General features: G+C 32.5%; 15 protein-coding genes and 2 pseudogenes across 17 annotated transcripts, besides 1 other annotated feature; 8 read left to right on the top strand and 9 right to left on the bottom strand.

Moving 5' to 3' along the window:
- Window positions 1-151: 151 nt before the first annotated feature.
- TVAGG3_0241190 (leucine-rich repeats (6 copies)-containing protein) lies at window positions 152-2,848 on the bottom strand (the record flags this gene model as incomplete). The annotated part of the gene is made up of 1 exon (XM_001314810.1): window positions 152-2,848. The coding sequence occupies one exon, from the start codon at window positions 2,846-2,848 to the stop codon at window positions 152-154; it is 2,697 nt and encodes an 898-aa protein (XP_001314845.1).
- Window positions 2,849-4,248: 1,400 nt separating this feature from the next.
- Window positions 4,249-6,840, top strand: TVAGG3_0241180 (F-box only protein family; the record flags this gene model as incomplete). Its single annotated transcript, XM_001314811.2, has 1 exon — window positions 4,275-6,779. One exon carries the CDS (start codon window positions 4,275-4,277, stop codon window positions 6,777-6,779), a length of 2,505 nt encoding a protein of 834 aa, XP_001314846.1.
- A 289-nt stretch (window positions 6,841-7,129) lies between these two features.
- On the bottom strand, window positions 7,130-9,550 carry TVAGG3_0241170 (uncharacterized protein; the record flags this gene model as incomplete). Its single annotated transcript, XM_001314812.1, has 1 exon — window positions 7,130-7,981. The coding sequence occupies one exon, from the start codon at window positions 7,979-7,981 to the stop codon at window positions 7,130-7,132; it is 852 nt and encodes a 283-aa protein (XP_001314847.1).
- Window positions 9,551-9,864: 314 nt separating this feature from the next.
- TVAGG3_0241150 (spectrin binding) lies at window positions 9,865-11,622 on the bottom strand (the record flags this gene model as incomplete). The annotated part of the gene is made up of 1 exon (XM_001314813.1): window positions 9,865-11,622. The coding sequence occupies one exon, from the start codon at window positions 11,620-11,622 to the stop codon at window positions 9,865-9,867; it is 1,758 nt and encodes a 585-aa protein (XP_001314848.1).
- Window positions 11,623-11,681: 59 nt separating this feature from the next.
- On the bottom strand, window positions 11,682-12,164 carry TVAGG3_0241160 (glycine-rich protein family; the record flags this gene model as incomplete). The annotated part of the gene is made up of 1 exon (XM_001314814.1): window positions 11,682-12,164. One exon carries the CDS (start codon window positions 12,162-12,164, stop codon window positions 11,682-11,684), a length of 483 nt encoding a protein of 160 aa, XP_001314849.1.
- Window positions 12,165-13,525: 1,361 nt separating this feature from the next.
- Window positions 13,526-14,665, bottom strand: TVAGG3_0241140 (glycine-rich protein family; the record flags this gene model as incomplete). Its single annotated transcript, XM_001314815.1, has 1 exon — window positions 13,526-14,665. The coding sequence occupies one exon, from the start codon at window positions 14,663-14,665 to the stop codon at window positions 13,526-13,528; it is 1,140 nt and encodes a 379-aa protein (XP_001314850.1).
- Window positions 14,666-15,843: 1,178 nt separating this feature from the next.
- Window positions 15,844-17,183, bottom strand: TVAGG3_0241130 (glycine-rich protein family; the record flags this gene model as incomplete). Its single annotated transcript, XM_001314816.1, has 1 exon — window positions 15,939-17,039. The coding sequence occupies one exon, from the start codon at window positions 17,037-17,039 to the stop codon at window positions 15,939-15,941; it is 1,101 nt and encodes a 366-aa protein (XP_001314851.1).
- A 286-nt stretch (window positions 17,184-17,469) lies between these two features.
- TVAGG3_0241120 lies at window positions 17,470-18,997 on the bottom strand (annotated as a pseudogene). The gene has a single exon: window positions 17,783-18,831. A coding segment is annotated over exon 1 (1,049 nt).
- Window positions 18,998-20,309: 1,312 nt separating this feature from the next.
- TVAGG3_0241110 (uncharacterized protein) lies at window positions 20,310-20,672 on the top strand (the record flags this gene model as incomplete). Its single annotated transcript, XM_051227690.1, has 1 exon — window positions 20,310-20,672. The coding sequence occupies one exon, from the start codon at window positions 20,310-20,312 to the stop codon at window positions 20,670-20,672; it is 363 nt and encodes a 120-aa protein (XP_051112676.1).
- Window positions 20,673-20,689: 17 nt separating this feature from the next.
- TVAGG3_0241100 (serine threonine-protein phosphatase family) lies at window positions 20,690-20,932 on the top strand (the record flags this gene model as incomplete). Its single annotated transcript, XM_051227689.1, has 1 exon — window positions 20,690-20,932. One exon carries the CDS (start codon window positions 20,690-20,692, stop codon window positions 20,930-20,932), a length of 243 nt encoding a protein of 80 aa, XP_051112675.1.
- A 4-nt stretch (window positions 20,933-20,936) lies between these two features.
- TVAGG3_0241090 lies at window positions 20,937-21,784 on the bottom strand (annotated as a pseudogene). Its single transcript has one exon. A coding segment is annotated over exon 1 (848 nt).
- A 139-nt stretch (window positions 21,785-21,923) lies between these two features.
- Window positions 21,924-27,012: part of a mobile genetic element that runs on past the window's edge.
- On the bottom strand, window positions 23,184-24,143 carry TVAGG3_0241080 (uncharacterized protein; the record flags this gene model as incomplete). The annotated part of the gene is made up of 1 exon (XM_051227688.1): window positions 23,184-24,143. The coding sequence occupies one exon, from the start codon at window positions 24,141-24,143 to the stop codon at window positions 23,184-23,186; it is 960 nt and encodes a 319-aa protein (XP_051112674.1).
- Window positions 24,161-24,562, top strand: TVAGG3_0241070 (uncharacterized protein; the record flags this gene model as incomplete). The annotated part of the gene is made up of 1 exon (XM_051227687.1): window positions 24,161-24,562. The coding sequence occupies one exon, from the start codon at window positions 24,161-24,163 to the stop codon at window positions 24,560-24,562; it is 402 nt and encodes a 133-aa protein (XP_051112673.1).
- TVAGG3_0241060 (uncharacterized protein) lies at window positions 24,582-24,734 on the top strand (the record flags this gene model as incomplete). The annotated part of the gene is made up of 1 exon (XM_051227686.1): window positions 24,582-24,734. The coding sequence occupies one exon, from the start codon at window positions 24,582-24,584 to the stop codon at window positions 24,732-24,734; it is 153 nt and encodes a 50-aa protein (XP_051112672.1).
- Window positions 24,754-25,338, top strand: TVAGG3_0241050 (phage tail repeat-like family; the record flags this gene model as incomplete). The annotated part of the gene is made up of 1 exon (XM_051227685.1): window positions 24,754-25,338. The coding sequence occupies one exon, from the start codon at window positions 24,754-24,756 to the stop codon at window positions 25,336-25,338; it is 585 nt and encodes a 194-aa protein (XP_051112671.1).
- On the top strand, window positions 25,384-25,620 carry TVAGG3_0241040 (uncharacterized protein; the record flags this gene model as incomplete). The annotated part of the gene is made up of 1 exon (XM_051227684.1): window positions 25,384-25,620. The coding sequence occupies one exon, from the start codon at window positions 25,384-25,386 to the stop codon at window positions 25,618-25,620; it is 237 nt and encodes a 78-aa protein (XP_051112670.1).
- Window positions 25,769-26,629, top strand: TVAGG3_0241030 (uncharacterized protein; the record flags this gene model as incomplete). Its single annotated transcript, XM_051227683.1, has 1 exon — window positions 25,769-26,629. One exon carries the CDS (start codon window positions 25,769-25,771, stop codon window positions 26,627-26,629), a length of 861 nt encoding a protein of 286 aa, XP_051112669.1.

Here is a 27,012-nt window from a genome sequence, read left to right as displayed (position 1 = left end):
AGTGCTGTCTAATCCATACAAATGATTAAAAAAAAAAGAAAAAACTAGAAATATATAAAACAATGATGAATATGAAAAGAAAAATAATTCAACAAGGTCGCTATTACAAAAATGAGATATTTTTTAAATTATAGAATTAACAAATTATAGTTTATATTTGAGAATATGTTTGAGAATTCTTCTCCATCGACACAGAAATCGCTGGATTGTGATGGAATCTCTTCCTTCTATAGAGTAAAAACAAAATTAAAACAATAACTAAAATAACAGCAATAGATATGATAATTAATGAAACTAATAATGCGGTCGAAATTGATTTGGAGTTATTGCCACAGTATGAATTATCTTTCGTGACTTTCATTCCTCCAAATTTATTGAGTTTGTACTTCTTTGAAACAATGACATTATTAACACTCTTTGCATTCTTCAGGAAGTCATCACTTTCCGAGAAATTTCCATTCTCTCCGCAATAAACAAAATCATGTATTTCAACATCTTTAAATGCTGATGATTCGATCTTTTTAATTGAAGAATAAACATGAACATTCAACTCAGTATTCAAGTCAAATAAATTATTATCAATAACAATTTCTTTTGACACATTAAATATAGTTAAATTCTTCATATATTTGAAGAGTTTCAATGAAACAAGTTTTGTCAAATTTTCATTATTGAAACTGACAAATTTGATATGATTAGAGATATCAAACTTGTAATTGAAATCAATATCACATTTAATAGTTAGATTTGACAGCGCTTTACAGCCATAGAAAGCGTATTTTCCTATTGAAGAAATCTTTTCTGGTAGTTCTAAATTCGATAAATTCTTACATCCATAAAAAGAAAACTGACCAATTTCTGTAAGATTCTCATTAAATGAAATCAAAGATAAGTAAGGACAATTATAGAAGGCGAAAGGAAGAATCTTTTCAACTGATTTCGACAAGATTAACTCTTCCAAATTCGTGCAAGAATAGAAACTATAATTTCCAATAATTTTGAGTTCATCACTAAATTCCAATTTCATTAATGACAAACAATTACAAAATGCTCTTGGAGCAATTTCTCCTGTTATTTTAGACATATTTATCTCTCTGAGTGAATAACAGTTCTCGAAACATCCTTCTTCCATTCTATTGATATGGCAATTTAACGTGATTTTTGTCAAACTGTTGCAATTATAAAACAAATATTTTGGTAAATATGTTGAATAGAAAATAACATTTGATAACTTGGAACATCCCGCGAAAGAGTACTCTCCAATTTTAGTTAAAACTTGCGGCAAAACTATATCTTCTAAACTATCGCAATTCATGAAAACTTGGCTGCCAATTTCAGAAACAAAACGAGACATTTCTATTCTCTTCAAGTTTATGCAATTAATAAATGTCATGTTTTGTATTGGTTTAACTAAAGAAGTCAAATTAACTGATTCCAAACAAGGACAATTTCCAAAACAATTCGCTCCAATTTCATTAACATTTGTTAAATCAATATCAATTAATTGAGAACAATAGCTAAAAACGTTGTTTCCTAATTTCTTGACATTAATTGGAAGAGATACTTTCCATAACAAAGAACAGTTTTCAAATGCGTTGTCATCAATACAATAAACAGTTTCAGGAATTTGAATTGTCAATAATTTTTGATTTCCTGAAAACAAGAACTTTGGAACTCTATCGATGTTTTTAGGCCAAACAATCCATTTAATTGACGAACAACCACTTAAAATACCATCACCAATTTTAGAAGAAATTGATGGGAAAATAAATTGTGTCGTTGCAATGTTTTGACTGAAACAATAATCACCTAAACTTGTTTGATTGTTTAGAAAAGTAATTGATGACAATTTCTCACATTTCATGAAAGATTTTATACCTATTCTCTCTAATTTTTGTGGAAATGTTACCGATATCAATGAATTACATGAATTAAAACAAAAATCATCAATCAATTCTAAGTTTTCTGGGAAAATAACTTGAGTTAATTTATTGCAACCGTTGAAACAATATTTTCCTATTCTTGTTAATTTGATATTTGTCAAATTCAAAGTTGTCAAACCGCTACAACCGTCAAATAAATGATCTTCTAAAACATTGATATTATCATCAAAAGTAACATTAGTTAATCCGCTACAATCGCTAAATGCTCCAACTGATTTCGAAAGAAGTTCATTGATGTGCAAATTGTTCAATTTGACACATGAATCAAAAACAAAATTGTGAAGTGAAATTTCAGAATTTTCAATCGAAATTTTTTCAAGATTGAAGCAATTTTGGAAGGCGTAATCACCAATAACTTTAATGGTTAATGGAATAGTAAGTTCTTTTATTCCATAACATGAAGAAAAAGTTAAATTATTGATTTTTGATAATTTGCCAAAATTAATTTTTGACAAAGAAGTGCATTTTTTGAAGATTCCTATTCCAATGATACTATTATTATCAGTAAATGTTACTTCTTGTAAATTACTGCAATAATAAAAACAATAATCATCAAATGTCATGTTTACATTGTCAATTTCTAGTTGAGTGATGCTTGTGCATGAATAGAAACAGTTCTTTCCTATTCTTCGTAATGTTTTTGGAAGATTTGTAAAAATTAATGAAGTGCAACCAGAAAATGCTTCATCATCAATTATTTTTACTTGTTCTGGTATAGATATTTGCTTGAGAGAGATGCAGTTCTTGAAACAGCTCACAGGAATTGTTTCAATTTCATTTGATAAATCAATTGTTTCTAATTTTGAGCAACCTGCGAACATTTTGTGACTATAAGTTGAGTTGGATGCTGATTTACTAGGGAACACAACAGACATCAATGAAGTGCATCCTGAAAAGCAATCCATGCCGTAATTAATTCCGCTTTTTAGTTTTAAGCTTGCAAGGCTCGTACAGCCGCTAAATGCAGCAATACCTATTGATTTCAATAAAGGTTTGTCAATGTTAATTGTTGATATTTTAACGCACCTTTTGAAATTGTGATTATTCGTTCAGGAAGTTCAATACTGAGAAGATTTTTGCATCTAGAAAATGCATAGTTATCTATCAGCGTGAGATTGTTAGAAAGGTTAATACTTGTTAAATTTGTACAACCAGAAAATGCAAATTCAGAAATAGTTTCGAGACTATTTGGAAATTCTATATGTGATATACTTTGTTGTTGATAAAATGCGAATGGAATGATGCTATTTCCTCCAATAATTCTTAATTCATAGATATTTAGAGGTATTTTTGATTCAACAGATATATCACCATTACATTCCAGAGTCATCACATATTCTTCTGTGGTATTAGTACATGTTTGACTTGAAAAGATAAAGAAAAAGTAAGAAAGCATTTGAAAAATTTAGAATGCCATCATTTTTCAGCAATTTTTTGATTAAAGATAATCACAATTCTAAATACTCACCAATTTGCATGCATCAATAGGTTGAAAAAAAATTGAGAAGAAATAATTTTGCCAGGAAAACATTTCAATCTTATTCTGGATTATGAAACAACAGAGTATGAAAACCCTATGCATAGGAAAATTTATTGTACTAACTCAGTTTTTGAATTTGTGATTTAATTTTTCTCCGAACCATCCTTATTGGATATTTATACTTGTATTCACCTTATGAATATTTTTATTATGACATAGAATTTTTGGAATTTACACATGCTTTGACTGAAATCATTCAGGATCATAGCTATTTCAGAGATTTATTGATCAACACACATATAAAATTTGCTTAAAAATACATTTAATATCGAAGCTACTGCTTTACTCTTGCAAACAGCTATATTTACAAATATCAAATATTTCATATACAAGACTGAAACATAATAAATGCTAACAATAATAGTAACCAAGTTGTACTATAATTTTATGCATTTGGAATTCCGAAAATTTCAATACTCTTCTGATTTATGAAATCCACCTTTGCAGTTTATTTTGAAAGAAAAATAAAAAAGTGAAAAGATGAACTTGAAATAAAAAATACTTTAAACTTAATAGGGAATAAGAAAATCAAGTTTTCGCTATCAGAAACGAAAGGCCAGTTATGGCGGATTTTATTTTGTACAGAATATGGAACTTAAAACAGAATGCCAATAATTATTTTAGGAAGAGAATCCTTTTTGTATAGGTTTTAGGCCTTAGATTTTAAATACAATCTGTCATTCTAATTTAATGATTGGATTTTTCTAGAAAAACCAAACCAGTGCACTACATTAGTGAAGACAAAAACATTTGATAAGAGAATGTGATGCATAAAATTTTAGTGTAGTATTATGTCAGGTGCACCAAACATTCCATCACCTTCGATACCAGGCAGACCAGCAATTAATGTTCCAGGTGCTGCAGCAGGAGTAGGCGCTCCTCGTGTAGGCCCTGGAGCTGGCGTTCCTAATTTTGGACCACCAGGTGTTGGCGTTCCACGTATTGGAGCTGGCGCTCCAGGAGCTCCTCCAGTTGCTCCATTCACACCAGGTATGGCTCAGCCTTCAACTAACAGGCGTCGTGGTGCTCCAATGCTTTCATCAAGTACTAAAGTACTTAACTCACTTCAGAATGCAGAAGAACACGTACAGGCCGAAGATATTCCAGCTGATCAACAAACTGCCGTCAATACAGAAGATTCAGCAGAACTTGCTAATCTTGACGAGTCAATCTTCAACATCAATCGCATTCAAAAACCAACCTACGAACAAAACTCCGATTTTACAGGCAAAATTGCTGAGTCAATTGAACGCGCTCCAGAAGGATCTGTTCTTCACATTCCACCGGGCACATACCACGAGAGTTTGATCATTACCAAGAAGATCCACCTCGTCGCTCAAGGAGAATGCACAATTGTTTCCGATTGCAAGAGTGATACAATCGCAGTCCAAACAGACGGCGTCATCCTTACAGGCTTCACAATCCTCCAGGAAGAATCCCAAGCCGCCGGTGCTCTCCGTGTTGAGACAGGCTCTGCCATTTTCGAAGATTGCAATTTCGACTCCAGATACATGCCAACAATTGCCATTAGAAACAGTGCCATTGTTAACTTCACCAAGTGCATTATCGAGTGCCATGAGTCGAATATTATAATAATGACACAACAAGCCCAAGCCGTTTTCACTGAAACAACAGTCCAGAAGTCAGCCCAGAACGGTGTTGTCTTACGTAACCAGACAAAGGCCTTATTCGAGAAGTGCATTTTCAACGAAATTGGTCGTTGCGCCATCATTTCCGCAGATAAGACAGAGTTCTTCTGCGATGACAGCACAATCATGAAGATCGGTGGCGAAGGCATTTCAATTTCTTCATGCGGCCAAAACACAATTGTTGCCAAGACACAGATCTTAGAATGCGCTAACGTTGGTATCTTATCATACGTTGTTTCTACTCCTGTTGTCAGAGAGTGCACAATTAAAGATTGTGGTCGCTCCTTGATCGAAGTCACAGATGGCGCTGCTTTACGTTCCATCCAGAACAGATTCCAAGGCGGATGCAAGCAGGCTCTTTTCGCTACTCACCATACAACAATCGCATCTGAAGGTGATACTTTCCAGAACTTGAGCTTCGGTATCGTCGGTGTTGAACGCGCTATGGTTTACATCGTCGGCAGCAAGTTCATGGATCAGGTTTGCGGTGTCGTTCTTTCTGGACAGAATGTCAAATGCGAGGCAGATTCTCTTGTCTGCTCCGACTGCTCAGAGAACGGCATCTTCCTTGCAAACGAGTCATCCATCATGATCGCCAACGCCGAGATCAAGGGATGCCGCGGAACAGGCCTTCTTTCTGTCAAATCAAGAGATGTCTGGCTCAGAAACTGCACATTCGATGACAACAAAAACAATGCTATCGAATTCCAGAACTCTAACATGGTCAGAATCGACTATTGCAAGATTTACAGATCATTCGGCTGCGGTATCATCGCAACAGCTTCAAAGATCACTATGAAGTACTGCAGATTCGAAGACAACAACTTCTACTCCATCTACACATCATGCTCTACCTACTCAGCAACAGAATGCACAATCAGAGGTGCAAAGAGCGATGCTATCTACGTCGACGACGGCAAACTCGACATCTCTTGGGTCAGGATCTCAGATACAACAGATGTTGCCATCGTTTGCGACAAGTACGCCACAGCAAACATTGATAAGTGCATCATCGAACAGTCCAAGATCGGTATCTTCACATGTGAAGAGTCCAGAACAAACATTTCTCAGACAACAATCGACAATACCCAGAACGGTATCCAAATTTCCGCCAAATCTGATGTCAGAACAAGAAACTGCCTCTATACCAACAACAAGGTCGGCGTTGCTGCAACAGATAACGCTAAGATCCTTACATACAACGATAAGTACGAGGCAAACAATACAAATGTTTATCTCGAGAATGGCGGCGAAGTTACATGCGATGCAGACGTTATGCTTGCTACAGAGGGACCAGGCATCTACATCCAGAAGGGAACTGCAAACCTCAAGGGATCTCTTGTCAAGAATGCCAAGAACGTCGGTGTTTACTGCAAAGGAAAGGTTACAATCCAGGGCTGCAGAATCGAAGCTTGCGGCAGCTGCGGTGTTGTTCTTGAACAAGGATCTGAAGGTGTTGTCAAAGGAAGTACAATTAAAGAAAACGGAGATGTCGGTATCATGGTGTCAAGTGGTGCATCCGAAGTTAGCGAAAACAATATCTCTGGCCACAAGTGCTACGGCTTAAGAATCTGCAACGATGCAGAGATCGCAGTCATTGAAAACTCCATGTTCAACAACGGCATATGTGATATTAGTCGTGACTAAATCTAGTTTTATGTGGAATAAAGAGTTGGGTTTCTTCTTTATTAAAAATCTATTTTTTAATAATTTTCCCGTTTATTTTCAAAATTTTGATAAAATTCATAAGTTTACACGTCATAAAAAACAAATGATTTATAATTTTTAAACATTCATTGTTTGAAACATGACATGTACACATAAAATAACGAAGATTTTTAGACTTTTAATGGACATTCTAAATATATCTTTTAATTTGAATTTTAAAGTTCATGAAAAGTCCGAGAATTTATGTGTTTTTAGGATAAAATTTCCTAAAACTATTTGGTGTTATATGAGATTAGAAAAAAAAGAAGATATTTTATAATATTTTATATTTAGTCAATCAAAATAATGAAAATAGAAAAGGAGTACATAAAATAGTTTATAATGAAGTAATTTGATACACATGAAATCTTCTTATTGCAATCATTGTTTTTCCACAAATGGCATTGAGTATTCACTATGAAGGAGTAAGAACCAACATATCTAATAGAAGAAGGAGTCGAGCTAAACGAATTTTCGTAATATGAACAAGCAACCATAGATATTTGTAAGGCAAGAAAATTTTGGGCAGCATTGCGAACAAAAACACAGTGATAAACAAAAGACGAATCTTTGAATAGACTCAAAAAATAAAAAGTAGTACTAAGAACTTGATTATTATAAAAATTTGAATATTTCAATATACAATTAGTATCAGAACATACTATAGAACTTGCTGTAGCCGTTCCTGATAGTATATTTGTAAAGGATGCATTAGCCATTCCAACTGAATTTTCAAGATAAAATCCAGGTGTTTGCGATACAAAGTTATTCGTGGAATTATAATTTGAAAGAGAGATTATCCCACCACCAATCCAAAGAATATCAGAAACAGGATCAGGTGTACAATCAGTTATCGAAATCATAGAATGATAGTTTATGTTTTCTGAGTTACGTAAGATGTTAATATAGCCATATTTGCCTTTCATACTTGAAGAGACATTTCGAGCACAAATATCCTTTTGATAAATTGAGTGACCAGTGTTAAAGAGAACACAGCCACCGTTTTCGTTAGATGTGATAGAATTAAATGTAATATGTTCGAGGATTAATACTTTACTTGCGTCATTGATTCGAATAACACCATTGTTTGTGATGCTTTTGAAAAAAACACCTCTGATATAATATGCGAGGGGTAATGCCATATATGAATTTGCTGATGATGGAAAGAATCCCCAATATTGTCTGCCTTTAAGGAATTCATCTGTCGAAAAATCAGACAAATTATTGAATTATCATAGAAAAAATTGACAACGATCATTCAATTCAAATCCAAAATCTTAAATTGAATGAAATTGTCAATTTTTTAAATATCAAAGAGAAACATCATTTAGACGGATCTCGCGGCTCAACAAAAAATTGGTTTCGACTGCGAACTGATACTAGCATCATAATATTACTTCATATCATAATAGATAAAGGAAAAAGTTATTTTGTTGAAAAGATTAATGAAGCTTTTATGTGAATCCAAGATAAAGAGTAAAAATAGAAAATGATAACATATATGAACTCATTTCAAAATATCGATAGACACAAGAATATAGTTTGATGCATTCGCTATAATTCAACATATTACATTGAACACTCACATTAAAGCTATGCAATCCGAGATATTGAACAGATGGTGGTGCTGTATTAATCGAGTTAGAATAAAACGAACAATTAGTGAAAGAAATAGGAAATTTTAGAAATTTTCTGGCAATATTTTCTACAAAAACACAATTCTCAACAGAGGACGTTTGAAGCATAATATTCAAAAACCATTGCTCTGAGCTAATAAGTCTGTTTTTATAAAAATTCGAATATTTAATTATACTATCGGAATCAATATAAACAATAGAATTTGTCACTGCTGTTCCTGATAATATATTTATAAATGATGCAATAGCCTTTCCATATGAATAGCCAATATAAAATCCAGGTGTTCTAGCAATGTAGTTGTTTGTTGAATTGTAATTTGATATTGAAGCATTACCACCTCCAATCCAAAATATATCATCAATCGAAGCTAAAGCAGTGCAATCATTCAAAGAAATCATTGAAATATAATTAATATTTTCTGATGTTTGCGATATGTTAATGAAGCCATAATAGCCTTGCTTCTTTGAATAAACCCCTTTCCCACAGATATCTTTTTGATAAATAGAGTGGCCAGGAAGGAAAAATATACATCCGCCTTCAAGAGATGATGTGATGGATAAAAATGTATCATGCACAAGGATTAATTTTGAATTTTCATTTTTGATGCGAATAATTCCTTTACTCGTGATATTTGCGAAAAAATCTCCGTTGATACGATATATGAAGGGATCAACATCAATAAATATTTCAGATGGTTGCAATAAATCCCAATATTGTCTATTATTATGGGATTCATCTGCTGAAGAGGCCGACAAGCGATTAAATCGCTTTTTAAAAAATTGACAAAAATTATTCAATTGAAAATTCGAATCCCTTGAGATAAATAAATTACTCAAATTTCATTATACTTTTCAAAGGAATGAATGGGAATTGAAATTTATTCTTTCTGATGCTTATGAGATTCCAAGAGTCCCATAATTGGCTTTTTGATAAATATAGTGGTCTGGAAAATAATCCAAATTTTGAGTAGTTTACAACTCCATTTGGTAAGGAGTGTACTTAGCGATGAATAAAATTCATCAAAAATTCTAACTCATTATGGTGGTGCATATATAATGGTTGCTCAAGATTCTTCCTCTTATTGAAGATATAAAATTTGCAGATTGAGGTATTTTTTTTGATTCATATATAGAATAAATTAGAATATCCTTTCTATAACAATGGCATGCGTTATGGTCGATACTGAAATCCATGTAAGAATCATTTGTGAGAAAAGGTTCATGCTATTTATATTCAATATGGAATTTTTTAATAATCAAATGAAAAATATATGTAATTTTGTTTATTTGATTATACATATTATCCGAAAAAATAATATGGAATAATTTATTGAATTTGAAGGAATATATGCATGTTTTGTTCTTTTCTTGTTAAATTTACCAAAGTTTCACGATTTAAATAAGAAAAGAACTATCAGGTACTCAATAATCATAATAAAGTTTAAAATCAAATATATTGTTATTGTGAGTTTATCCATATATAGAGCCATTTGTGATGCCTTGTATTTTTTGTTTTGTTTTGCATACTGAAGGTAAGCTTTATCATTATAATTTGAATTAAAATCATAATGTCGCAAAAGATATAATAAAAAATCTTCGTTATCTGTTTGTAGTGTTTTGAGCAAGATTGTTGATCCATCTTCAAAAAGCTCTTTCAAATTTGCGCCATAAGATATAAGAAGTTTTGCCGCTTTTACATTGATGCTTGATAGAGCGTATTGCAATGGATTATTTCCCTCTTTATTTTTAGAATTAACGTTTGCCCCATGAGAAAGAAGGATTTCCATTACTTCAATACGATTCGATATTGAAGCAGCATGGAGAGCTGTATTTCCATTCTTATCAGTTGCATCAATATCAATACCATAAGAAATAAGTAATTTAACGATCTGAATGTTTTCTTTACTAACTGCAGTATGAAGAGCTGTATTTCCATTCTTATCAGTTGCATCAATATCAATACCATGAGAAATGAGAATTTCCGCAAATCTGAATCTGTTATTTTCTACAGCAATATGAAGTGCTGTTTTTCCATCATTATCTCGACTATTAATATCGACTCCTGTTGAAGCATGATTATTTACATCATCTTTGAATTCCTTTTCAAGAGAATTATTTTTGAAGCATGGTGCCAGAGTTACCAAATATTCCAAGATTTTTTCACGTTTGTGAGTTACAGCAAGATGAAGAACTGTATAACCAAAAAATCTATTATGCTCATTAAGATCGGCACCATGCTCAATAAGTAGTTTTAACATTGGAAAATTTTTGTTTATTACTGATTGATGTGCTGCAGTATTTGTATCTCCATTTTTCATATTGATAATAGAACTATCAGAAAGAATAACCTTTGCCATTTCAAATAAATTCTTCTTAACAGATAAATGAAGAGCTGTATTCCCATAAATATCTATTGATTTTGTATTAATCCCTTTTGCAATTAGGAATTTAGCAAATCTTAAAAGATTTTCTTTTGCAGCAATATGAAGAGCATTTTCATTGTTTTCATAAGTTTTATTGATATCAACACCATTTGCCAATAAATACTCCCAAATTAAAGAAAGATTAAAATGTTGTGATGATAGGAACATTTGATTGTAATCTTTTGATAAATCAAAATAAACAAAGAATGCAGGTAGATTGTAGTATTTATAACAAAAATCTAAATTGATTTTAATATCGTATTCATTATGAAGAAAACATACAAAATCAATGTTATGTGACGCAATTGCGAATTCCATACATTCATCATCTGGTTTTTGATATTTCAAGCATTCATTCATTATATATGGAACTCCACTTAAAAATGAATACTTGAGGCATTTATTTGTGATATTTAATTTGAATTTTGTTCTCAAAAAATTAAAACAATCAATCGCACCATAATAGCAGCATAATTCAAGCAATGTATCATCTTCATCATCAAAACCAAAATTGTTTTCAATTGTTTGAAATGGATCAAAAGTTTCATTTAGAGAATGTGAAATGAATGATTGTATGTCATTTTCAGCAATAGAATTATAGATTTCATATTTTATCTCATATAATTCATTATATTGTTCATATGCTGCACGAAAATTACCAGATGATGATTTTGCTTTGTGTGACATCAGTGTAATTGCAGTAGGATATTTATTCGAAACCATATCAAAGATGGACCGATATGATTTAATATACTTATTATTGGACTTTGCAGCATTAAATATCATCTCAAAGTTAATTTGAATTTTTCAGTTCGAAATTTTATTGAATTTTCTGTTGAATCTTCGGCTATGGCGATACACCCTGGATAACCACTGATGAAACTACTACCTCCACCACCGCCATAATCATTAGCAATAGTAGATGTGCCTCCTCCAAAATATCCTGAGCCTCCTCCAGCATTTCCTGAAGCATCAATCCGATTCGGATTTCCACCTCCTTTTCCAAATTTGCCGCTACTATCACCTTGTCCTCCAGATATTTGGGTTCCACCTTTTCCGTAATTCCCATGGCTATTAAATCCTTCAATAGTTCCTCCGGGACCTCCTAGATCGTTTGAATCAGTAGCCCCAGCACCAGCTGCAACGATAATTCGACTTTTCAATGATGTAAAGTTATCGTATTCTCCTGGAAGAAGTCTGATATCAGTAGCTCCACCACCACCAAATTGGCCAGGTCCTCCACCACCATATGAATAATTTAACATTCCATGTTCTCCTTTATGACAAACATGGAGATAAAATTATTTGGTCGAAGTTAGAAATATATATCCTTTAACATAGGCACCATTTGATGGAGGATTGTTCACTGTAGATGAACATCCCCATAATTCGAACGAATAGTATCCTCAAGTTAATTCAATGTGATATGCATTAGATTCGTGATAACTATTACCTTTGTATTTATACTGAAATGTTTTTGTTTGGAGAATATTTAATTTTTCAGATCGTATAAACACATTCAACCAAATTTAATATGCCCTCAATTTCAAATTAGAATAAATATTTTTTTGTTACAGAATCATAAAATATTTTGTCACTTTTTTATTCCAAAATAGGAAAAGATTTAATTTTTCTGAAAAATTTCTAATCCGAGATTTGAAAATTGTGGCGAGGAAGATTGTTATACAGTAATAGGTTCGGGCGAACTTCCTGTTCTAACCCAGAACCAAAATGCAAAAAAATTATATCTAAAGGGTTTTACATCAACAACAATTAGTCCTTTCCAATCATATTCGCAGTTAATAAATGTTACTTTTGATGATAAAGTCCAAATATTTGATGATGGGTTACTTACGGGGACTCAAGTTGAGTATTTTACAATTCCAAAAAGTGTAACAAAATTAATAGATAATCCTTTTGACAATGGTAAATATATGAAAGCTATTTATGTTGATAAAGAAAATCCATATTTTACTGATGTTGATGGTATTGTCTATTCATCAAATTTGAAAACTTTGATTGTTTATCCAGGTAATCATGGAGAAACATATTTAATCATTCCAAATTTTGTTGAATTCATTGCAGATAGTGCATTATGTGGTAGTTCTATGGTAAAATTTATTTTAATTCATCCGAATGTTAAAAGAATTGGTTTTCAATTTTATAGAATGGAAGTATTAGAATATGTTAATATTCAAAATAAAAATTTGCCGTCTTTAGAATTAAGTCTTTCATCACATGATTCTGATCCTTCCATTATTCATTTCAATCCGCTTCCAAAAGTAAGTATCAACTATTGTTATTTTATGAATTTTTCAATTAACTTTTTGTTTATTATATTTGAAATAGTATAATAGTTTATTAAAATATACTTATGTTTTTTTAAAATTTTACAAAATGTAAATGGCTGATGGTAGTAATAATACGTTTACTATAGCGTTACTACCGTTTGAATGTATGATAAAATATGTTTAAAAAAGTGCAAATCTTCATTACTAATTTGTTCGCCGAAAACTCGCCATCTCACCAAATTCCTAGTTAACTTTGTTCAAAGCAATTTCTAACTGTTGGGATTACCTGCAGATTCAAAAGTTGGGAAAAAATAGAATTTTAAAATTTAATATTTTTAACTATCGTTAACTAAAAGAAATATTAGGAAATAATCAATAACATGAAGTCGATAACAAAGGAATTTTGTATTAAAAATACAGTGGTTGAGGATAGTGATAATAAGTTTACCATTGCCTTCCCAAACACCGGAGGTATGGAAAATATGTTCAAAAAGATAATCTGATTTTGTAAATGCATACTCATATTTTCCAATGCTTTGGTAGAATGAATCAAATGCTTCAATCTTTCCTTGAGGAATAATAGCATCTTTAGATAAAACCCATGAACTTCCTCCTCCTGAACCTGCATTACTATCATGACTTGCAAAGCCACCAAACCATCCAGAGCCGGCACCGGCACGATCTGAACCACCATAATATGATTGAACTCCTTTTGGATTCAAAGATTTATATTTTTGGACTGATTCGCCATAACCAAAACTGAATCCTGATGTAGAATTTGCCGTATAATTAAAATTATATATACCACTTGAAAACCATCCTTGACCAATAATACCTCCTGCACCGCCTGATCCATCATTAAAATCGCCATATGTTCCATCTTTATCATCACTGCCACCTCCAGCACCGCTCACAATAACTCGGTGCCAAAGATCATTCACTTCAAATTTGACAGCGGTTTGACCGCCTCCGGAACCAGATCCAAAATCAGAATCGGAATAAAAAAAATTAGAGGAATAACCTCCACCACCATATCCACCTTCAATCATATTATTTTTTAAATAGCAATCATCATTATTACTTTGTTGGATTTTATATTTAAATTGACCTTTGCCACCAATAGTGGCATATGAAATGATATCTTTGTTTAAGGTGATGATGCCACTAATATATGCACCAGCACCACCAATATTCGGCTTTCGAAGACAGATTGTGTTGCCACCAACGTTTTTAACAGTTTCATCTAAGATGCATTGATCAGTTGGAAATCGATATGAAGAAACATTACCTTGAGAACTTCCTCCCGAGGCACCATACAACTCAAATTTGTATGTGCCACGAGGAAGATGGATGATATAATCTGTACAATCAAATGTACTTTCACATGGATACTCAAAAGTGTACTTATTCTCAGAGACTTTAACTGTATTTGATTTTACAGGTTTGCTAATATTAGCATATGAATATCGGATCATTGAAACTTAATCATGGTTTCATTTTATTTCAAAAAATAATTTCGAAAAATTTGGCATATTAGAAAAATATGGTAATGGGTCAAATGCATTATTAAAATAATTTGATTTTTTAAATTGGTAATGGGTGAAAAGCAAAAGAAATTATAATAAATAATAAGAAGTAAAGGATTTTAACAATGCAGGAAAAAATGAATACTACCATTATGTTATCTTGCATGAGGACATTATTCAGGGCATTAAAATGAAGAGTTGTATATTTTATGAGTTCTTTTTGAACGAGATCGGTTGACAAAATATTTTTTATACCAATTTCTTAATTTAAAATGATTATAATAGAACACATGTATCATAAAGATAATGCTGCTGATACAGTTTGGAGCTTGTTTTATGAATCATCTGATAAAAACAATATTGTTAAACAAACCAACCCAAACATTGATTTATATAGTAATAAGCATTTCGTATTTAAGTGTGTTTTTTATAATCAATGGTCTTCTATCTTTATAATTGCAAAAAATCTGAAAATCCTGCATTCTGAATGTACATTCACCAGATGTAAAGGCACAATTGGAGGTACTATTTATATGAAAGGAGATTCTTCTTTTGTTCAGCATCGATACTGTGCATCATCTTGTATTTCAACAGGAGAAGGTATTTTTTCATATGTAAATTTGAACAATTATTCATCAATAAATTTTAATTATAACATAGAAGGATCACTCTCCCAAAATAATGGATATCAGAGTATAAATTATATTGATGATGGGCAAGGAACAATATCATCTATGAATTATAGTAAAAATTTTGCTGAGTCGTATTATTCCTTTAGCTCAAATGATGTTAACGATGGATTAGTCAACTATTCAAATATCGAAGGTAATAATATCATTCAAGTTTATGTGACAAGAGTCTTTCTTTTTAATTACGCAGATCCAGAAGTAACAATTACGAACTCTAATTATGACAGATTAACTACCAACAAAGCAATAACTCAAAGTGATAACTTTGAAACAAGCGAATCAAATACATTGACATTTTTTGTCAATTTTGATTGTCATACTCAAACGACAATCAATCAAAATCAAATTAAATGTTACTGTTCATCAGGAGAATCAATTTCTTATGTCACTTTTATAAATTTCAATTGAAATTTAGATAAGCATTGTGAGTATTGTTGCTTTGCATTTAAAATTGCATAGAAAGCTAGTATCCTCAATTATTAATTATCATTTTATATGAAAAACAACCGTGGAATGTTTTATTAAAAAGATCTTTAAGAAAGACTACAAGCATACATAATAGCATTACAATTAAAATGAATATAATGTAAACAATGACTAGTTAGAAGATAGTATGTTATAATTAGTTTTCTGTGTCCTTCCCATACACCTGACTCATGCTGAACATCGAAAAACTTGAATGATGCTGAAGTATCATATGCATAACGATCTTTACCAATTTCTTCATAGTTTTCGTCATAAAAAGTCAATTCTCCTTTCGGAAGAATTGCATTGTCTGACAGAACCCAAGAAGAACCTCCACCAGCGCCGCCATTATTGTGATGACTGCAAAAACCACCATACCACCCACCACCTGCACTTCCTCTGTCTGTGAATCCGTGTGGTGTTTTGATTCCATATGGATTCTTCGAACCATCTGTGCGAGCTGATTCTCCTTGGCCAAAACCGAATCCAAAAGTAGAATTTGCTGATGAATTTTCAATATACATACCGTATATATAAAAACCTTGTGCTTCGAGACCTCCTGCGCCTCCAGAGCCATCATCTGACTGTTGAAATGTGCCATCACCGTTGTCAAAACCACCTCCACCACCGCTAACAATTACACGATGAAAAAGGTCGTTCTTCTCAAATTTGACAGCAGTTTGGCCACCTCCTGATCCTGATCCATAACCAGGAGAACTTCCACCACCACCATAACCACCTCGATTCATGCAAGATAAACTAAAAGATTTATAATAATTAGCATTTCTTTGATCAAAATATCCCATTCCTCCAATTGTAGCAAAAGCTTTCATTGGATGAAAAAGTACTGAGTAGCCAGAAATATATGCGCCTGCACCTCCAGCACTGGGTAATTGTTTGCAGACAGTATTTCCATTCACACGCTTAACTCTGTCTTGTGAAATACAGCTTCCATTGGGAAATCGATATGATGGAACATGCCCACTGCCGCTGCCACCTGATGCACCATAAAGTTCAAACTTATAGATTCCAGGCTGTATTTCAAGAACGTAATCTGTGCATTCATAATACTTAACACATGGATATTCAAAAATGAAACTATTCTTTTCATGTTTAACGTTAAGTTTTGCATCTTTTACACTTGAATTAAGAAGATATGACTTTATCATATATTAAAGTTGTCATATTCGTTCATGACAAATTAAAAAATGATTTACCATTCAATATGCATCTTTTTCTAGTTAATATCCCTTTGTAAATACATTTGTTTTATCAAAATTTACTATTGTCATTCTAATAAATCCTAATTGAAAATATTAATCTTAAATCACGCCATTATGAAATTGTTTTAGATCTTATTAATACATTATAAAACTTTTCAAATTGTACTGAGTAATTCATGACTGGAGCAAATAATTTTCGATATGGTAAATGTTCCATTCAAGATTCAAACAAAGTTTATCAAAATTATTCTCCTATATACCCACAATATCATGCAAATTCTTTTTATCCACGTAATAGCACTTATTATCCACATATATCAAAATAAATTTAGATCTGGAAAATATATATTTGAAGCATATGGTTCTCAATGACAAGTCTATTAGTACTCTGATGGATATAGTGTATATGCAGTAACAACTATTACAATTTCAAGAAATGTTGATATCTTTCTATTTATCGGATCTACAGGCAAAAATAATCTTTGCGGTTATAAACTGAGACTGATCCAAAAAAACTTTGATAAAGGAATATTATAGTCAAGTTTTCCTTCTAAAAGTGGTGGATGATGTTTATATGGTGGTGAAACTAATCAACCAAGTGGAGATCTGGATTTGTATATCCAACTGATCGATTGAAAACAGAAATTGGAAATATTAATTTATTATTAAAAATTTGTAAAATAGTTTATTTAGTTAATCAGTGATAAAATTGAATATGATGAAATTTGTGAAATGCTAAAAAGATGTTGACACTGGTAGCCGATTAAATATTGGGAGATGCAAAAATTTTTCATTTGGTTGAATTTTTTTATCTCATTTTCTTCTTCAAAATTATTTTCAATTTTATATTTTGCTTCACAAAGTCCTGTAGAAAGATGTGATAATTCGTTGTATAAATTGTTTAATGTATTTATTATTGTTGCACTTGATGTTTGTCCATCATAATCACTATTAATGATTGTAGCTGAACTTGATGAAGAATATAAATAAAATGTTTGTGTACAATTATTATTTTTGATTGAACAAGATTCAAATGTAACTTTTGATATAAAAAACAATATTGACTAGCATTGTTTCTAATGATATTACATAAATAAAATTGATGTGGACCATTAAAAATAAAAAAGCATCTAGAGTTTGCTTTGTTATCAATGAAAGATGATTGACTGATGTTGTATTTCTGGTTTGAAAAAATTTGAAGTGAAACATCATAAAAACATTTGTTATTTGTTATGTTATTTCGTGAATAACTAAGATTTCCGTATTTTAAACTATTAATTGACCATCCTTTATCTATTTCTCCACAATCAAAGACTGTTGAATCTTCAAAAATGTTTTTGTTGTTTGGATTTGATGGTAATATTTGTGAACATAAAAATACTCCTCCATCCAATCCATATTGTGTTTGTATAGATTTTGTGGCACATGTTCGATAGATAACACAACTTCCTTTATAAGAATAAACTGTTCGAGATGGAGTTTTTGTGCCATAGAATCCAGAAATAGAAATAAGAAGTTTTGTTTGATCATTGATGTTTATATTGACAACAACATCTTTAAATTCATTGAATAAACATGTTGTAACATAATAATTTCCTTGTTTTGATCGTCTAAATTTTTTATTTTCGGTGTTACTTTCAGTGATAACTGAATTCTCATAAAAAAGTATCCAAGTGTCAAGATTTGGACCCGAATCGAAGAACTGTCTTAATAAATACTTCATTTTCATACATTCCATAAAAATATTTGAATGAATTACTTCTAAAATTTCGTTTAGCGCACAAAGGATTGTTTTTATTTAATATGGACATAATATTATTTAAGTGTAAAGATTGTATAATTAAAATTACGAAGACATTATCTTTATCAAGGGATATAATCCCTTGAAGTTGACAATCAAAACATTTTATGTCACTTTTTTGGTATTTTTTTGGAAAATTTTATGTTGGCATTTTTTTTATTTTCAAGATTTACAAGAATCTAAGAATTCAAAAAAAAGGTAGTGGGGCTTCCAGGCACTTCGTGCCCTCTAGCCCCGAAGATGTTTAGTATAAATGAAGTTTTTATTCGGAAAATTGTTAGTCTTCTGGTGTGAATTCGGAGGACTCTTCTTCTTCCTCCATTGCTTCTGGGAAGAAGCCTTCTTCTGGGTCGAAAACATTATATAATGTTTCACTTTTCACAAATTATATATGTTTTCATGTTTTGTCACTTTTCTGTCACTTTTCAGGAAAAAACATTTTTATTATTATATATAAATGAATTTTACAAAACCACCGTTACCGTTCTTTGGAAATAAGAGTAAATGTAAAGATATTATATTGAGAGAACTTAAGAAACTACCGAATGGTCTAACATTTGTAGATTTGTTCGGTGGAAGTTTCTATATATCCCATTTGTGCCATACAATATTCCCAGACTCAAAGATTATATGCAATGACTTCGACAACTATATGGACCGTCTCAAACATATTCCAGACACAAACAATATATTGAAAGAGTTAAAAGAAAAGATACCTATAGGTAAGATGGAACGTATACCATTAGATAAGAAAAATATTGTGAGAGAGGTTTTGAAAAAAGCAGAATATATAGACTGGGATAGTATATCTGCTAGACTATTATATAGTGGTGCTATAAGAGTTCATGACATTGAAACACTTATGTCAAAAGTTTTATATCTTAACTATACAAATGTTTTCAAAGAGGACATAGAAAAATATATTGAGGGTATAGAGTTTGTGAGATGTCATTGGACAGAGTTGTATGAAAAATATAAAGACAAGGAAAATGTTTTCTTTATAGTGGACCCACCGTTCTATAACACATGGGATTTTCAATACCAAGTAGACTGGACTTTGAGAGACTCTTTAGAAACTTTAGACGTTTTACATAACCATCCATGCTTTTACTTTACATCCGATAAAAGTGGTTTGGAAACCGTTATGAGATGGTTAGAGGACATACATGACTATGAGTTTAGATATGACAAGATAGAATATGAGAGAGGTCCTATAAACCGGAGAAAGTGTCATAACAAAGAAATTTTATTAGTAAGTAAATGTGGTTTGAAATAGGACTACTTGTTTTAGGTTTTTTCCATTGTGTCATTTATTTATTTGACGTGGCAGAAAGATATAGAGAATATGAAGATGAACCAATGCCTGCAAATGTTCAGTATATGTACTCGTAAGAGATATTTTTATCTAATATTAAATGGACGCACAGAACTTAGCGAATGCACAGCAACCTGGACAACCAAACCCAGAGAATATTCCAAATGAAGTTAGAATACAAACTGCAATGGCAAACTATGGTCAAGTGCCAACAGATGTACAAATGCAAACTGCCATGTCAAATGACGCTGCGTTAGGTTTGCCACCATGGTATGCAAATATGAGATGGAAAGAGTTTTATACAAACCCTGAAGTGGGATATAAACAACTTTATGCAGATGACGCGAACACAGGAGTTGACCCAGAATATGTTTTCTACCAGAGGAGAAACAGAATGTATGAGCTCCAGTTAAAGAATGCTATGGAACTCAACAGGAAACGTAAGAGACTAGGCGGACATTAGATTTTTTACATATAAAAATGGGTTTCTTCAGTAGTATTGGAAACTTCTTCAGAAGAGTTGGAAGAGGTATATGGAATGGAATAAAAACCGTAGGAAGAGGAATTTGGAACGGAGTCAAAAATATTGGTAAAAGAGTAGGTCAGTTTGTTGGTATTATACCTAAAGACCCTGAACCAGAAGAACAAGCTCCTGTTATACAACAGCCTGAACCTGCACCACAGTCTAGTTGGCAACCAAATCCAACACCTCAACCGTATTAAAAAATTATATTTTTACCGTTCGATAGTAGTTGTATATGAAACTAAGTTCTAAGTAAAACGCATGTATAATGGAATTATTCTTTTTCTTCCATCTGTAGTAAACCATACTTGAAAGTCTGAAATACTTCCACTTGGTGGTTCGTATAACTTTGTAGGTTTTTCGTAAAAGTCATTTGCCAAGCATAAGAAAGAGTTTTGGGCGCCAGAAAATGAAGCATGAACAATAATAGCAGCTGGGTCGAAAACATTTTCATATGTTCCATTAGGGTTTTCGACTTCATAAAAGTCTGGGTGTACTGGATATGCTGCAGGCTGATTTAACATCCTCATAAATCTATACCATGCCAAGTTGTTATATTTTGTAGAAATATAAACGTTTTCTCCAAGGTCTTCTATTCTATTGATTTTAACAGTTGCATTTTTCCTGTCATAAATAATATCGAGATGGTATTCTCCTTCGTCAATGTTATACTGTTTTGCATATTCGATATAGATATCGTTTATTTTTTCTTGAAAAGCTTGAAGAGTTGTTTCTAAGTTTACAAGCAAACTAACTTGTAAAAGTTTTCCCTGTTCAAATTTCTCATACATACGTTTTTCTTTGTTATAGTATCGAACTTCAAAACCGACCGTAAATGGGAAACCATGTATGGCTTCTGAAATGAACTTCATTCTACGAAAGCCAATAGCTTTTGTGACAGATGGGTCTCTTAGCCATCTTAATGGGTAGTCAAAACGATAGCCTTCATGCTTTACGGTCTCTGTCTCAAACTTTTGACCGACATTAGTAAAAAGTTCATCTAATGGTTTAGTTGTAGCAACTCTTGAATTTTCTTTTTCTATTGGAAGCATATTTTATCTAGAATAAAAAATGTCGAAAGATACTGCTTCCATGAGAGAAATACAACACAACCGACAACTCATTGTGCAAGCTCTAAATAAGAACACAACAAACTTTTCAAACTATTCTAAGATATCTGAGTCATTGAAAGAAGGAAACTTAAAACTGACATTAAACCCTTTAACAGATGAGTTTCTATTTCAAGACAAGAAGAACAATACTGTCTGTATAAATCCAACAAAAGGAACTTTAAACGAGAAACCTATAAATGAACTTCTTTTGAAAGCAGATGTTGACAACAAAGCTGACAAAGAATATGTAGACGATGCAATAGCAAAAGAAGAAGAAAGAGCTAACAATGCTTATGCAACAAAAGAACATACTCATCCTGAACTAGCAGACAAAACATATGTTGACAATAAAATGTCAAGTGAAGTGACAAGAGCTGAAAACGAATATTCTAAAAAGACTCATATACATTATATTAACCAAATACCAAGTCTTAAGGAAACATTAGAGACAAAAGCAGATGAGGAATATGTGGCTAGTAAGTTAGAGAAGAAAGCAGATAAGGAATATGTGGATGAAAAAGATAATGAAATTATAGAAAGGGCTGAATGGTATCATGAATGGACATCGAAGATTTTAAAAACTAAAGCTGATACAGGATGGGTTTCAGGATGTTTAGACCTTAAAGCAGATAAAACTTATGTTAATGATGAGTTAGAGAAGAAAGCAAATAAGACTCATACACATACAAGTTTTACAACTTTAGAGCAGACGACATAATACTGAACTTTGACCTTGGTTCAAGTGCACCTTTAGAGAATCCGAGTACAAGCGTAAAAGATACTCTTAACAATTTAGATAAGAGTTGCAGGAACATTGAAAGTCATGCCAGAAACTTTGAAGCATATGAACTACCCGCAATGTTAGACAAGAAAGCAGACAAAACAGAGCTTCAAACATTAAAGACAGAAATACTTCAAACATTATATCCTATAGGCTCTATTTATACGTCAATGAACTCTACCAGACCAGAAACAGTTCTGGGTTTTGGAACTTGGACTCAAATAGTCGACAGGCTTTTGTATTGTGCAAACTCTTCAAAGGAAACAGGTGGAAGTAAAACGATTTCAGGTGAAAATTTACCTGCACACAGTCACTACATAGATTTAAGTACATCTCAAGCAGGTTGGCATAAGCATAAATATTGGGATTGGTCAGCAATGATAAAAGGTAAAGGATATGATGTTAAAGACAACGTTAAGTTTGCTATAAATTGTTACTGGAGTAACACTGAGGGAGGAGGAAACCATACACATCACGTTTCAGGATATACGCAAACAACGGACAAAGTAAAGACTACATGCCACCTTACATGACAGTTTACGCATGGTATAGAAATGCTTAGTCGTCATTTTCAACTTCTTTAGCATATTCGTCAGGAGTTGTCTTATATTTGTTAGGAACTGTCTTTGAAAGTATACCACCTTGAACTTTGACAAGTTTGAAACGAGGTCTGACAATAGTAGTTTTATCTTCTGCTTGCAGTGTGTACATTTTGCCATGTTTGCCTAAAACTTCATAATATTCTCTTGTATACTTTCTTCTATTTTTACGAACACGAATGTGAGTACCTGTCGGGTTCCCATTGTTGTCATAGTCAATAGTATTTTCATATGGGTCGCGTTTAGGTATTTCTATTTTTACTTTGTCACCTTTCTGAAGTTTGAAGCCCGGCATTCTTTCTTGTTTGTCTCTTTTGACTAAATTATTAAATATATAGTCTTTCTCTAAGTCAGGGTTGTTTTTCATTTCTTCGGGGGAGTGGTTTCCCAAACCTTTTTGTTTACGGCTATTGTAAATATTTAAAACTTGTCTCATCTTTGCCTGGGAGAAGTGTCTATATTTGTCGTCATATGACATTTCATTTGCTTCACCACCTTGTGGTTGGTTTAAGTCTCTTAACATTTTTATACAACCGTCAATGACACCAAGAGCAGAATGGTTTTGGTCGACAATGAAATATTGGTTTACATTTTTTGAACGCAGATAGTTTTTTACATCATCTGATTTGAAAGAACTTTCACAGTCAGATGTCAGTTTTGTTGGATGGTATTTGTCAACGAATATTGTCAAAGCAGTTTTCACATCTAAAATATTTTTGGACCATAATGGTATGGCTTCACAGTATCTTGTGTTTTGACCAACAAATATTAGCCAGTATGGTGGTCCATCTGTTCTAACTCTCGGAATGTTTTCCAAGATATCCATAAACCAAGCATTTGGTGTTGAACTAAAGATTTTTACCATGAGTGCTTTCTTTGTTGCCTTAGAAACATAGGGGTCCTTGTTTGGATTCGTCATTTTTTATCCTATAAGAAATGGGTTTATTTGGCGCATTAGCAGGAGTTGCATCCAGATTTTTGCCCGCAGTGGGAACAATAGCCAGAGGTGTATTTGGAGTTGGAAGGAAGATTTTGAGTACATTAGGTATACTTAAAGAGAAAGCACAACCTATTATACAAACTGTACAGAAAGGTTGGGATGTAGCACGAGATGCAACAAATCTTATTCCAAATCCTGAAACAAGAGGAAAAGTTCAAGGATGGATGGACAATGTAGGAAGACAAGCAGGAAACTATTATAACAAAGCAAATGACTACTATAACCAAGCAGGACACTATATGGACCAAGGTGAAAGATTCTTTAACAGAGGATATAACCATGCACAACAATGGGTAAACAATAACCAACCTCAACCGCCTCAAACGTGGGGAATGTAAAGTTTTTTACTGAGATGAAATGAACAATACAGCATTGAGACAAATGGGTTCAAGATGGATTTGTCGGCTTCCAGCAGTTACACAACGTGTTTGTCAAGTTCTTCCTATACCTCAGGAAGTTTTAGACCGACTTAAAAAACAACAACAACCAGTTGAAAACAAACCAAACTAAAATTTTTTACTGAGATGAAATGACCGAAGAAGTTGAAACGGTAGATTTGACACCACAAACAAAAAGTTCAGAACCATTGTCAAAACCTGTCAAAGAACTTACAGATGAAGAGAAAAATTCAATAATAGAAAGTGCCAGGTCTGGAAATACAAACCCTAACTACAAAGTCACTTTTCATAAAAATGGAACGGCAAGTATCTCAAAAAAGAAACAGACTCTCACAAATAAAATATTGAAGTCTGAAGGAGCTTTCGAGACAACAGATGGAAAAGTTTACTTCACTGACCAACAGTTCATTATAGAACATCTCATTGACTTAGAGTCGAAATATTCTAAACTTTACAACAAACACAAAAAGTTGAAAGGAAAACAAAAACAAATGGCATATGATATTTATGAAGATGTTGACGACACAACTGTTCCTGCAAGTGAAGTAAAGTCAGAGGAACCGAAAAGTGACGAAAAACCGATAGAAGAAGAAAAACCAAAAACTGAAGATAAACCAAAACCAAAGTTTAGTTTGGAAACTAAACCAAGTCAACCTTCATTAGCTGGTATGGGTTGGCGTCAAAGACTTATGGCAGCAGGCGGTTATGTAAAGTAAAGAAAAAAATATTTTTTTATTTTTATAAAAATGCCCCCATATAGAATGGATAGAAAGTCTGCTAGAATAAAAGCAGAGTTGCAAAGATATGGTTGGAGAGTTTCGAAGAATTTTAAATATAAGAAAGGAAGACCCATAAAAGTCTATGACAAACTGGCTGGTCTTCGCTACGAAATGGATTTGGAAACAGCACGTGCCAATTATCCAAACAGACTAGAGAGGTTAGAAGAAGAACGTCTTATGGACATGCCTTTCGATGTTAGTGAACATTGCATGAAGTAAAAATTTATTTTAAAAAAGTGACATTTTTTAAATTTTATTTGAAATGTACGCTGAGTTTGTTGGAGAAGACCGTTGGGAAACTTGTTTGTTAGATGAGAAATATGAAATGGCATACCATTTTAAAACAATATATTTTTACATATATTAAATGCTTCAGGTTGAAAAACAAAGAACAAAAGTAGCAGATACAAAACCGTTAGACTATATCTTTACAAATGCTGGTAGGACTATTTCAGATGAAGAAATTTCATCCCGAGCATACAGGTTTGACTATCCAATTCGTTGGCTTCAAAGTCCTTCAGATGCAAAGGCAATAGGATTTAGAAGAGTTTTGTTTTCAAATAGAACTAACGCATTTATGTTCGCAGTATATTTTCATGGGCATTATGAAGGTCCTGATGGTCTAATAGACAAATTTGACGAAATGAGAATCTTTACAGTTCGTTCAGACGAAAGTCTTGAGAAAACTCTAAATGACTTTCAAACTCAAATGAACAAATATTATTGGGAATTTCAAGAAAAATACGACTCTTTACTAAATGGAACATACTATCTGAAACTAGAATATGACAAGATGAACTCCACCGTTTCATTTCAAAAGATTGAAATTAACCCTCCAAGAGATACAGAGTTTTTATTTTGGAAAGTAGACAAACGTTCTTGGGCACAATTTCTTCGGTTACTAAACCAGAACGAACCATTACCACCAGATGGTCCATTTCAATTTATACTTCCACCAGCAGATTTGACAGTTTATAGAAACGTGTTTGACCCTCAAAATGTTATGTGTCATGCAAGTTTCAGTTCAAGCAACAATAGTTTTCTATGTATTGGTAAGGACTTTTATGACTTTGCTTCTAAATTCTACGAACCACCTAGTAACAGTTTCTCTGACTTTCAAGTTTGGTTCACAACAAATGGTGTGCAACATATTATTCCATTGTACTATGACTTTTATCTCGAACTGTCTTTCATATATAACTACGGAAAAGTGCTGAAAAAGTATTGAAAAATAATGTTTATGTTAGCATGTTAGATCTAACACGTTTTCTAACCACTTTTCTAACATCGTAGAAAACTCATGAAAACAATTTATTTTTGACACTTTCACAAAAAACATAAAAAAGTGAAGTTAAAATGAGATGTTTACTGAACTGGTTGGATGTCGCCTTCACAGGTTATGAAGAACGGCTGACCCGAGAAGTGGAACAGTGCTCTGAGAATTTGTATAATTCGTGGAATTGGACTCTCTCTGTTTGGAAGTAGTATCCAAGGACGCTTGGCAAAGAACTTTATAATGGCTTCCTTCTTTGCTTGTTTTATGTCGTCGTAGGCTGTCCCGTCTGGTAGCTCAATTGGAATTCCAGTCGAAGTCTCGAGATTCAAGGCAGC

This window comes from Trichomonas vaginalis, chromosome IV (genome assembly GCF_026262505.1).
Source record: "Trichomonas vaginalis G3 chromosome IV, whole genome shotgun sequence".
NCBI lineage: Eukaryota > Parabasalia > Trichomonadida > Trichomonadidae > Trichomonas > Trichomonas vaginalis.
This window is presented reverse-complemented; position numbering and strand designations above follow the sequence as displayed.